The sequence below is a fragment of the Emys orbicularis genome, chromosome 1 (genome assembly GCF_028017835.1).
Source record: "Emys orbicularis isolate rEmyOrb1 chromosome 1, rEmyOrb1.hap1, whole genome shotgun sequence".
NCBI lineage: Eukaryota > Metazoa > Chordata > Testudines > Emydidae > Emys > Emys orbicularis.
In genome coordinates, this window is record NC_088683.1 from 256,496,398 (window position 1) to 256,509,845 (window position 13,448).

Consider the following 13,448-nt stretch of genomic DNA (forward strand, 5'->3'; position numbering starts at 1 on the left):
TGAAAAGAGTGGCAAAATTCTATAGGGGAAACCAAACAATTTATGATTCCAGAATTGGTAAACACTTTATTTGCAAAGGCCCTCTGAACTTCTATTTCCATAAGAATTGGCCTGCTAAACCCAGCGTTGTGAGTTCAATCCTTGAGGGGGCCACTTAGGGATCTGGGGCAAAATCAGTACTTGGACCTGCTAGTGAAGGCAGGGGGCTGGACTCAGTGACCTTTCAGGGTCCCTTCCAGTTCTATGAGATGGGATGGGTATAAAGGGAAAGGTGGTACCTTCTTCAGAAAATGAGTCATTTTAGAAAACCAACAAGCCAGTAACAATTTGTGTATGCCGCCCGAAGCACACTTTAGAAGTAGACCCTTTCCAGATACACACACTGCAACCTTTACAAAATATTATCCTCCCCTTCCATAGTAATCAACAGGACATATTATAAAAAAGAGCAGGCAAATGAGGGGAGAGACAGTATGTTACTTCCCTACCATTGTCTTCTCCCAATCCCAGATACTCTATTTTCGAATCTATTCTTTACTCCCGAGGGCATTCTGTGCCAAAAATTAAAAATTCTGCACCAAAAAATTAAAAATCCTGTGCACAGTATTTTAAAATTCTGCAACTGTTTGTCAATAAATGAACATATAGGGTCCAGCATGGCAGTGGGGAACACAGGCCACTGGCTGCATGAAGGTGGGAGATCACCCTGCAGCCTCTCTACCCCCCATCCCGGACAGTGACTCAGTGGTGAGGCTGCACCCAACCCTGACACAGCACAAGGCCTGCCCCAGAAACACCCTGGGGCCCTGCCCGTCTGCGCCAGGCTCAACCAGGCAGGATCCAAGTGTGGGGGGATCCAGGTGGGGGTGAGAGGATTCTGTGTGGGACAATCTGGGTGCAGGCAGCCCATTGGGGAGTCTAGGTGTGGGGGGTTCTGTATGCACAGAGGCTCGTTGCGGGGGGTTCCAGATGCAGGGGCATTGGGACTCTGCAGGGGCTTCGGGGTAAAGGTGGTTGGGGCTCAGTGGAGGGGTCTGGGTGTGAGGGTGTCAGTGGAGGAGTTTGGGTGCTGGGTGAGTGGGGGTCTGTTTGTTTTGCTTTCCATTTTTTTCTCCCCACTACCTCTCATTAATTCTCCCTTCTGTCTCCCTGTGAAGTCCCCAGCTTTCAAGTATCTTTTCCTCTTCTAGTTCTCTACCTCCCCGCTTCCACTCTGTCAGTTCCTTTCCTTCTTCTCCTCTTCCCCAAATCCATTCTCTTCCATGCTTTTGCTCTCCCTTTTTCTTTCCTTCCCCCATATACCAAAGGGATCCATTCTGAGCAGGTGACTACTTGAAGAGCACATTAAGTGAAGTCTGACAAGTAATTTAAAAGAAACCAATGGATGGATATTCTCGACTTCCTGGTTTCTGCCTTTGCTAGGAAGGATTTCTGAAGTGGGGGCAGTGTAAATAGATTAGTTTCCTCATCCCCAGCTCCAATCTTGCTTCTATTTCAGACCCTCTCCTTTCAGTTTTGTGGAAGTAATCAGAGACAGGAAATGAGGAAAAGGGGGTAGCTTTTGAGACTCAGGTGCTTCATTAATTTTTTTCACTACCACAGCCTCAGTTAAATGAAGTTGGACAAAGCAGTTGGGAACTGCTTTATACCCTTCCTTTTTATATTTTTTGTCCCCAACTTTCAGCCTTCCTCTTCCCCCATCTGTCCTCCCTTCCTCAACAGGTTTTCTTCTAGTCCAATCCTAACTGATGAATTTTAGAACTCAGGAGACACATCAGTCTTTGTGCTGCCATTCAAATATTGTGATAGGCTGTGCAGATACAGATGTGGCTTCTGCTCTTCCTTGCAAAAGTGGATTGAGCTGCCTCAGCTGCTAAGGAAGGATTGTTGCTCACATCAGTAGTGCAAAGGAACACATGCATCCTGGGGTATGATGAAGCAGGACATCTGTTTCGTTACCCATTTAAAAACAATGGGTTCTTCTAGATACTCGCGCCTCCACTTGACCATGGGGACATCTGCTAAGCCCCTGAATAAGATTAAAAATTCTAGGTAGAATAATCCTAAATTAGAAAAACACAGAGTTTGTTAAAAATGCCCATGCGCGTTTTATTAATAAAAACTAACAGTGCCAAGGTTAAACAAGTCAAACAATTAAAGTCTTTTTATATTCCATAAAATATTACAGAAAAGTTTATTTGTGTTTCAATAAAAAGACTACTGTCTTAGATAGGCAGCTGACAGTATTTGTGCAGTTAAATGTTTTGTGAATAAATTTTAAAAGACTACCACCTGCCCTGAAATTCCTTTTATAAAAAATGAACTATTAAAAATGATTGACAATTTTGAGTTAAAAAACTTAAAACATTCTCTATATTTAATTTCAACTTTATAATAGATTACAGGAAGATGCTTATGAAACAAATACAAACATTTGTTTCAGTACATGTCTTTATATGATAGACTTATAAGTATGTAAACAACTATATAATAAAAAGTTTCCAAAGTCTGCCTGTAAGAAATCAGGCAATTTTTACCATAAGCAATAACTCATTCCAAACCTTCAAGACATTTTATATAGCTGCATCAGCTGGCAGTAAACATTTGCCAAAAACTTTGTAATTCATATGTCCCAACATACAGTGAAAAACAGCATATAAACTTGATGGAACCGTGTTAGATATTATTTAAGGGAAAATAAATTCACAACAACATTTATGGAATTTAACATGTAAAAAAGTAAGATGGATCTCTTGTTTGGTTCTTTGGACACTGCATGATTATCAAAAAAACAAAACAAAACCCACAACTACTACATGAGCTTGCCATCCCTCAACAAAGGCTGTCATCAAAATACACTCCAAATTTATGGCCATTCAGTGTATCCATTTCTTACTGAAAGTTAGCATTTTATTTCTTCATTGAAGTGGCTACATTTTCTTTAGCAAACTTAGCAATAACATTTGGGGCAAAATGCATTTTCCTTCAAGTAAAAAAAAAAAAAAAAAAAAAAGGAGCAAATAATAAAGGCTCTGCATTAACACACTGGTATCAAAACACACATCCACACCACATTTAAAAATATCCTACATAAAACATCCTTATTTGCTTATCTGAGGTGCAATTTCTAAACTCAGAACTGCTTACCATTATTTTCCTTGTGGGACGGGGCAAAATATATATATATATATTATATATATATTTATTGAGAGAGAGAGAGAGAGAGAGAGAGAGAGAGAGAGAGAGCGAGAGAGAGAGCGCGTGAGTGCGTTCTTTCCCTAGAATAATTTTATTCCTGAAAAGTATACAATCAAAAAGGATCAGTCATCGTCGTCATTTTCATTAAAGTCATCATCCTCGTCGTCATCATCTCCAACATAAGAGACTGGTGTTTCAACTCTGGAGCCACTGTACTGCGATCCATTGGAACTTGTTGCTAACATCCCATCTCCACCATTGGTGAAGTCACTGAAGTAAGAAAATTACGTTTTTTAAAAAGTGAGAAATGTTAATTAAACTGTTACCTGTAACTGAAGTGTAACTCTTAATGAAACTTTGAACATTTCCAGGAAAAGAGTCATCAGGGTTTTATCTACTCCTCTTCACCACTCCAACCACCTACTTTTGTAACTGGTGCGATATTTCATTATTAATCACATTTTTTAAATTGTTTCCTTCCCAAGATTGCAAATCCATATTCAAAGGCAAATTGCAACAGTTAAAAACAGCTAAACAAATCAGAGAGGGAAGACACTTGCACCTTTTCCTATAGTTTAATGTACCACTGAAAAATAGTTCAAAGAACATTTTAGCCATTCAAAAGTCTGCTTACCAGATTTCACTCCAAATAAGTTTAGTGTTTTAAGGCCAGAAGGGCCCATCAAATCATCAAATCTCATACCCTTAATTATAAAGGCCATAGAATATTATCAAAACTAAGGCATATTTTCCATAAGGCATCCAGTCTCTATTCAAAGGGTATGTCTATACTAGCCACCGGATAGGTGGGCAGCGATCGATCCAGCGGGGGTCGATTTATCGTGTCTAGTCTAGTGTAGACCAGGCAAAAGACTTCAAGAAGTAGAGAATTCATCACTTCCCTTGATAGTTTGTTACAATGGTTAATCATTCTGTTACAAATATGTGCCTTATTTCTCACTTGAATTTGTTTGGCTTTAACTTTCAGCCATTGGTTCTTGTTATGCCTTTCTTCCCTAGATTAAAGAGCTCATTAGTACCTAGTATTTTCTTCCTGTGAAGGTACTTATCCACAATCAAGTCATCTCGATCTTCTTTTTGATTAACTTAACAGAGCTCCAAGTCTCTCCCTGTAAGGCATTTCCCCCCATTATGTAGGTACAGCCTGCATTATTTACTTCTAGATATATAACCTTGCATTCAGCTGTATTAAAAAAAAAACAAAAAAAAAACAGTTTACCAAATAATCGAACTAGCGTGAACAACAGGGGTATGAACTGTAGAGTGCACTAATATGTTGCACTCTCACTGCCCCGCAGAGATCCTACTGGTACAAACAAAAAGGTACTCAGTGCACGTTAACATTACTTTTTGGTTCATGTCTGCAAGGTCTACACAGGGCAGTTAAGGCACTCGACAATTCACACCCCTCTAGTTTGCACTGTGGCACAGGGTAGAATACACCCCCGATTGCTCTGTATGACTTCCCTTGTCCTTGTTATTTACCACTCTGTCTAGTGTCAGGCTCCCATTTAATGATTCCCTATTGACAGCCACTCTGAGACTTCTTAATTTACCAGCTAATTCATTTAAGATGTGCTTGATATTGTACAGTGCTACTTTAAAAAAAAAAAAAATCAATGTTCTGTGGTACTAAGTCAAGGTACACCTTACAAAAGCCTAAGAATATTAAATCTAGTTACCTTTATTAACTAAACTTTTTATAGCTCATCAAAAAATGAAAATAAGTTTACTAGACAAGACCTATTTTCAATAAAACCATGTTGACTAGCATTAATTATATTCCTATCCTTTAATTCTCTATTTATTGAGTACCACATCAGCTTTTCCTTTATCTTGTCTGGGAATTATGTCAGACTAACTGGCCTGTAATTACCAAGGGTCATGCTGCTTTCCCTTCATGAATATTGATACATTAGCACATTTCCAGCCTTCTGTGATTCCAGCCTTTCTGCATTCCAACACATATTAAAATCTAACATCAACAAGACAAATCTCCTCAGTCAATTCTTCTAGGACTCTTGGGTGAAAATTATCAAGACCTGCTCATTTAAAAGTATTTATCCCTCACAAATGTTGTTTAACATCCTCCTTGATTACTAGTGATGAACTACTTACCAACTGTCCCTCATGCAATATGAATAAAAGATATATTAATACACACTTGTAAGGATAATGTATCATTGTTAAGAGAGAGTGATAAGTATTTCAATGTTTAAGAATATAAAGGGGTAAAATATAAGAGTGATGCAAATCTAAATGTTATAAATAAGACTGGAAATGTGGAACACTGCGCTGTTCACCTTAATTACAATATCTATAACAAATAATGATGGTACAGAACCATTTCACCGAAGAAATATGGCTTTCCTATACTTTAAGTAGCAGTTAAATTTTAAATATATAAATTGTGAAATACTGAAGTTATATCACTCATTAATATTACTAATATTGTATTAGTAACATAAACATATAAGAATTAAAATAACAGCGGCTTTAGAGTTCAATGAACACGGGACTAGGAGCCAGTTCTAATCCCAGCTCTGCCACTAACTCAATGAATAGTTGAGGGCAACTCATTAACTTTTCAGTTTTTCAGTAATATAGGCAATACTTATCTGACGCAGTGGAATTTTAAGAGGATTGTTTGTAAAACATATACAAACAATTTAGTAGTATAGTTTCCAAACTTGATGGAAACAAAATATCAGCTGAGAAATGACAAATTCACATATGAAGCAACATTTTCTAACAATGTTTGAAGGAAAACATGTTTGTAAGTGAATCAGGTCATATTTTCAATTAGCCAAATCATACGTAGGGATGAGCAAAGCCATAAAGAAAGAACTGACTGCAACTCTGGATCGTCCTTTGAACATAATCTCAGGTTCAATGGTTTGATATAATACTGTGTACTTTAATTTTCATACCATTCACATGCATTTTTACATGTCTGGAATATGTCTGAAATATCTTATTTGTAGTATTTTTTGACTTGGCCAAAATAGGAGGCTCTGGAATCTCACAAGAAAAGTCATTTTGATTTAAAACAAAACAAAAAAAAAAATCTACAATTTTTTGTTGCATGCTCTGCAGTCTTTTTCAGAAAAGGCCTAGGAAAAGGGCGAAAGCCAAAATGGCATGTGTTTGCAGTTGGAACACAAGTACCCCGAAAAGAAGGAACCCAACTGTAGAAGTTAAAAACAAGAAAAAAAAAAAAAAAAAAAAAAAAGAACCAAAGCAGTTGCTTCAGGATCCATTGAGCAAAAAACAAAACAAAATAATAATATAAAAACCCACACAACCTGTTCCCCCTCCTGAAATAAATGGATTTCGGCCAGGAGTTTAGTTTTGTTTTTAAATCAGATGCGTCAGCAATAGTGTAGAAAGTGCAGTCTGTGCCAGAAACAGCCTCACTGCAACACACCAAGACAGGACATGTGATTGCTGTTTTTTGGGGGTTTTTTTAAATGTAGTAATACTAAAAGTTCAATTTGCTTGTGAAAGAAGTGAACTTAGAAACTGGTAAGTACAGAATGATGATAAAGCAATTTCCCATGTGGGAATTAAATATCTCTCCCCAGTGCCGAGAGAATGGAGTACATTTGACAGTGAGTCAGATATTTTGTTGAACGACTTGAAATAGTGGGTAGATTCTTTTGTAGCTAATTGGCAGGGCATCCACGCTGATTGCTGTCCTCTGTGGTGCATTCCAATGTGGTTGGTGGGTTAGGAAGTGCTCAGCTGAACCCTAAAATCCAGTCAGTTGTTTGGGATTGGTTCTGGGCAACCATATGGCATAGTGAAAGGTTATGCCTCTGTAGCACAACTTGTGACTCCCCCTCATCTCATCTTTCCTACCTTTGGTGCGGAGGAGGAGAGGGAGTCAGGACTCTTACAACCCATCAGGGTCCCTTGGCAGACCTAAGGGTGCAGATGTGGCATGATCTTCACTCACCCTCAGGTTTTTGGTACATCAGGGGCCATGGGTAGTAATTGAAGATCCACACTGGAACTACCCTGTCATGTAGTTTTGGGTTGTTTATTTGTTAAAGTTGCTGCTTCTGCAATTAGTCATATTATAGCATCTACATCTGATTGCTTTTGTGTCTACATCAGTTCAGTTTCTCTACATTTCCCAAAGCCAGATCCTGCTCAGGCAGTGATTTAGTACCAGACAACCTAGGCTCCAACTTCATTAATTTTCTGGCTTTTCAAGAGCATTGAACACACACTAAACTTCCTGCAAGAGAGAACAGGGCTTCCCCTTCCCCAAGACACCTGATTCCTTCCTCCCCGCACAACTTAACGGCACAGAAAAATCAGATTTGTTTAGCTCCTGCCAGGATAACTAACAGCAGCAGCAGCGACCACATTTTTGCAAAAATATATCTGGGAAACTGAGCTCCTGAGAATGAAGATTATTGAATGGAGTGAGAAAGGGTAATGTGTGGTGACCCAAATTCTCCCAGTATGCATGAGGGTATAAGAAACTCCCCATCTCAGTAGGTAGGTTGAAGAGGTTCTACAAACTTATCCGACATAACAAGCCAAGGTGGTACAATGTTGAGGGGTGCCAGCACACTGCAAGGATAGTGTGCATATTAGAAGTCCAGTGCAAAGAAAAGAGCAAGTTAATTGGTTTTCTCACCAATCTAATGATCCACAGCCTCCACCTTAGTATGAGCCCCTGGCTAGTAGATTCCTGGTAAAATTTCAAGACCTATAGTATATAAGGTTTCCCATTCACTTTGGCCCCAATCATTACACAAGAAACTTGGTGAAAACTTGAAGGTGAAAAGGGAGAAATTTACTAACTTTGTAATTCTGCTTCTCTGAAAATATTCTGGCAGTATTCTTAGTATCCTAAGCTTTTGCTCCCTAGCACAAGACAGGAAGAATTCCCCACCCTTCCCACACTGGTAGTTCTCATAGAATATCAGAGTTGGAAGGGACCTCAGGAGGTCATCTAGTCCAACCCCTTGCTCAAAGCAGGACCAATCCCCAATTAAATCATCCCAGCCAGGGCTTTGTCAAGCCTGACCTTAAAAACCTCTAAGGAAGGAGATTCCACTACCTCCCTAGGTAACCCATTCCAGTGCTTCACCACCCTCCTAGTGAAAAACTTTTTCCTAATATCCAACCTAAACCTCCCCCACTGCAACTTGAGACCATTACTCCTTGTTCTGTCATCTGCTACCACTAAGAACATTCTAGATCCATCCTCTTTGGAACCCCCTTTCAGGTAGTTGAAAGCAGCTATCAAATCCCCCCTCATTCTTCTCTTCTGCAGATTAAACAATCCCAGTTCCTCAGCCTCTCCTCCTAAATCATGTGCTCCAGCCCCCTAATCATTTTTGTTGCCCTCTGCTGGATTCTTTCCAATTTTTCCACATCCTTCTTGTAGTGAGGGGCCCAAAACTGGACACACTACTCCAGGTGAGGCTTCACCAATGTTGAATAGAGGGGAATGATCACGTCCCTCCATCTGCTGGCAATGCCCCTACTTATACAGCCCAAAATGCCGTTAGCCTTCTTGGCAACAAGGGCACACTGTCGACTCACATCCAGCTTCTCGTCCACTGTAACCCCTAGGTCCTTTTCTGCAGAACTGCTGCCTAGCCATTCGATCCCTAGTCTGTAGCAGTGCATGGGATTCTTCCGTCCTAAGTGCAGGACTCTGCACTTGTCCTTGTTGAACCTCATCAGATTTCTTTTGGCCCAAACCTCTAATTTGTCTAGGTCCTTCTGTAGCCTATCCCTACCCACCAGCGTATCTACCACTCCTCCCAGTTTAGTGTCATCTGCAAACTTGCTGAGAGTGCAGTCCACGCCATCCTCCAGATCATTAATGAAGATATTGAACAAAACCGGCCCCAGGACCAACCCTTGGGTCACTCCGCTTGATACCGGCTGCGGACTAGACATAGAGCCATTGATCACTACCCATTGAGCCCGACGATCTAGCCAGCTTTCTATCCACCTTATAGTCCATTCATCCAACCCATACTTCTTTAACTTGCCAGCAAGAATACTGTGGGAGACCGTATCAAAAGCTTTGCTAAGGTCAAGAAATAACAAGTCCACTGCTTTCCCCTCATCCACAGAGCCACTTATCTCGTCATAGAAGGCAATTAGGTTAGTCAGGCATGACTTGCCCTTGGTGAATCCATGCTGACTGTTCCTGATCACTTTCCTCTCCTCGAAGTGCTTCGGAATTGATTCCTTGAGGACCTGCTCCATGATTTTTCCAGGGACTGAGGTTGAGGCTTACTGGCCTGTAGTTCCCCGGATCCTCCTCCTTCCCTTTTTTAAAGATGGGCACTACATTAGCCTTTTTCCAGTCATCCGGGACCTCCCCCAATCACCATGTGTTTTCAAAGATAATGGCCAATGGCTCTGCAATCACATCCGCCAACTCCTTTAGCACGCTCGGATGTGCTCGTCCAACTTTTCTAAATAGTCCTGAACCACTTCTTTCTCCACAGAAGGCTGGTCACCTCCTCCCCATTCTGTGCTGCCCAGTGCAGTAGTCTGGGAGCTGACTTTGTTCATGAAGACAGAGGCAAAAAAAGCATTGAGTATATAAGCTTTTTCCACATCCTCTGTCACTAGGTTGCCTCCCTCATTCAGTAAGGGGCCCACACTTTCCCTGGCCTACTTCTTGTTGCTAACATACCTGCAGAAACCCTTCTTGTTACTCTTAACATCTCTTGCTAGCTGCAACTCCAAGTGTGATTTGGCCTTCCTGATTTCACTCCTGTATGCCTGAGCAATATTTTTATATTCCTCCCTGGTCATTTGTCCAATCTTCCACTTCTTGTAAGCTTCTTTTTTCTGTTTAAGATCAGCAAGGATTTCACTGTTAAGCCAAGCTGGTCGCCTGTCACATTTACTATTCTTTCTACACATCGGGATGGTTTGTTCCTGCAACCTCAATAAGGATTCTTTAAAATACAGCCAGCTCTCCCGGACTCCTTTCCCCCACATGTTACTCTCCCAGGGGATCCTGCCCATCAGTTCCCTGAGGGAGTCAAAGTCTGCTTTTCTGAAGTCCAGGGTCCATATTCTGCTGCTCTCTTTTCTTCCTTGTGTCAGGATCCTGAACTCGACCACCTCATGGTCACTGCCTCCCAGGTTCCCATCCACTTTTGCTTCCCCTACTAATTCTTCCCTGTTTGTGAGCAGCAGGTCAAAAAGAGCTCTGCCCCAGTTGGTTCTTCCAGCACTTGCACCAGGAAATTGTCCCCTACACTTTCCAAAGCTTCCTGGATTATCTGAATCACCCCAAAGCTTAATCATTTCCCTTGGAACTGTCCAGTCCTGACTTGAACATGCAGTAAAAGAAAAATAAGCCCATCCACTAACAAAACTATTTGAAAACTTAGTGCTTTAATGTAACAGAGCAATAAAGCCAGGTACCATGCCCACAAACAGTTCCCCTTTCAAACTCCGAGGTAAGGTGACAGAGACAGAAAGCTGCCAGAATGGTATCTTCAGAGAAAAAGAATCACAGATTTAAATTTTCCCCTGTCAAAAGGTATCCTATCAACACAGGATTTTCAACTAGTGGAAAGCAAGTGAATTAAGACATGTCCTGAAAGAGGGAATCACAACCTGGGGATTGCAATCATGCTGGTCCATTCCATACCGTGAGAGAGAGAGAGGGAGAGAGTGACAGGGTGTGTGTGATGGTGAGGGGGTGCCGTGGGCAGTTCAGGTTGGTCCCTGTAGGTAGAAGGACGTCAAGGTACGGAAATAGTCAAGGGACTCTGGAACTTGCTCCCCTCACCCTCCTTCGTCCAAAACAATCCAAATCCGGTGACCTTCTGTGCGTGCAACAAAAGCCATTTATTTGATAGAGCTTTTGGAGAAGGCTGAACGGATGATCTTCGAGACAATGGGGGTTAGAAATGACACTTTTGTATCTAATTCACTGGCTGGCTACATTGAGTTAATTTGTCCCTTTTCAATATTTGCTTTTTAATGCTGCTTGGTGTATTACTCTATTGTAAGATTAAATGTAAGGCCACCTAGAGCTCTTGCACAGGTGTCTTAAATATAGCATGTTTGCTGCAAGAGGCAGCAAAAACTAAGCTAATACCCATAACATGAGCAAGAAAGAGAGGGGGAATGGGCAAGCTCAGAGCGGGTAAATGTCTACAGTGGTGCATAAAGAGGGTAACTGCCCACTACTGTTGCTGTCAATGAGCAAAGAAATTAAGTTCTTCCTACCTCGTGCTAGGGAGCCATGACCAAACGAGAATCCTGCCCAGATAGTATCTTTGTGACGCAAAAATAGTCCTTCTCTAAACTTAAAACCTAAACTATTCTATACTAATCCTAGTCTAGCTAATTTATTTCCCCGTTTTGTGACAGGTTACTGCTTAGCTCATCATATATTAACCACAATTCACTTATATGAAGATGTCAAAAGGAGGTAGCTGCCGTACTACTTCAAGTGATGGTCCATTTGCTCACCAAGAGGTAGATGGGCACTGGTAAGAAATACCAGTAATTATAGCAAAAATAATACCTCTCTCAGAATTACCTTAAAAAAAAAAAATCTGATACACCAGGTTTACCATGTAGCTGAAGCAGAACTAGAGACACAACAGCTCATGGAATACAGGCTAAAGCTAATTTATGTATTAACTTACCTGGCAGAAAATCTAGTGACCTCTGAAGTGGAACCTGATGATGTTGTTACATATACACTGCTGATTGATCCCTGAGCCATTTCTGTAAAACAAAAAAGTATATACTTCTAAAATACATTCAACAATACCACATACAAACACCTGACTCAAACTCAATGGGACTTGACTACAAGTGTTGGGTTCGGGTTGAATTGAAGACAGCCTGACACTTTTGGGCTCAGGTCCGGTAGTCTCTCATCACCTCCTCCTGCTTGTGGCTTTGGTGCAGTGATGGTTGTATACCCCACTCCTGCCCAACACTGGAACCTTCTTGCATTTGTACACTGCAGAATAAGAAATGCGGAGACTTGTTAGCACACTCACTCCACAGCACAGACCTAGCAGTGAAGTGATGGTGGCTGGCTGGAATGGGGCATTCAGCTGTCACCACACCAGCCCTATGCGCAGGAGGTGACGGAAGGATGAGGCAGTGGCCCAAAGGAGTGGGGAACTGACTCACTGGGCTGGAGCAGGGTGGGTAATTTGTCCTCCCAGTTCCACTGAAGGAAACAAAGTAAAGAAAATGGAGTCTGGGTTGGTGAATAGACCTTTGCAATCTGACACAAACCCGACAGAGCCGACTATTAGTATTTGGATCAGGTATGAAAACAACTCAGCACACTTGGGCTAGGGTTCAGATTGGCTGTGGTCTAGTCAAATTCAGGCAGGCTTTAAAATTATGCCCAAGCAGATGTCTAAAATTAATATAATTCCATAAACAATCAAAATATCCCCTCTGATTGCAGCTTGGGGTTGGGGGGAGGAGAGAGAGAAAGCGGAAAAGAGGTCTTCCAACTCTGAAAAATACATTCACTCACACAGACATTTCCTCAAGCACCACACCCAAAATGGCACCATTAGTGGGGATAAGGGAGAAGGAAATCAAAGAGCTGCAGAGAACTATCAGACTCCAAAATGCATTAACATACTTCCTATTTGAATGCTACACATTGAGACTTTTTTTCCTTCTCAGATGGTAGAAGTAACAATCATGGCAACAAAAAATAATCAACCAGTAATGACATTTGCAGTTACCAGATGTTTCCCATTTGTAATTGAATCAACTGAATATTGCCTTAAGTTTTCCTCCACAACAAAAATTATCATTAATAAAATTAAAAGGATGAGTTACTCATGTTGTGGTCACTTTAATTCCTCGAGATGTGTTGTCCCTATATGTAGTGCACTTCAGGTTGCACATGCGCTCCATGAGCCCAGGACTGGAGATTTTGCCCAAGCAGTGCCTGTCTGGTGTGTGCATGTGCCCTCGCTCTCCTCACTGAGGGGATAAAGGGCGGTGCTGGACCACTGCCCTCTTAGTTCCTTCTCTACTGCTATTCACACTGGGGGAAACCAGGCAGCGAAGGCGAAGGTTGAGTAGTACATTACACATAAGGACTACACATCTTGAAGAACTCAAGTTACTACAAGATGAGTAACCCATATTCTTTGAGTGATTGTCCCTATGCATAGGGTACTCCACATTATTCACAAGCAGTGTCTCTCTCAATGAGGAGGGTGCATGGGGCA

The 13,448-nt window shown here is 41.3% G+C and overlaps 1 protein-coding gene across 1 annotated transcript in view; it reads right to left on the minus strand.

The window, feature by feature from the left end:
• Window positions 1-2,084: 2,084 nt before the first annotated feature.
• Window positions 2,085-13,448, minus strand: part of TFDP1 (transcription factor Dp-1) — a 123,601-nt gene continuing 112,237 nt past the window's right edge. Inside the window, exons 11-12 of the mRNA XM_065406634.1 lie at window positions 11,880-11,961; window positions 2,085-3,468 (exon numbers count right to left, since the gene is read on the minus strand). Coding sequence (XP_065262706.1) covers window positions 3,321-3,468; window positions 11,880-11,961 — 230 coding nt within the window. The 3' untranslated portion in view covers window positions 2,085-3,320. The remainder of the gene's footprint in view (window positions 3,469-11,879; window positions 11,962-13,448) is intronic.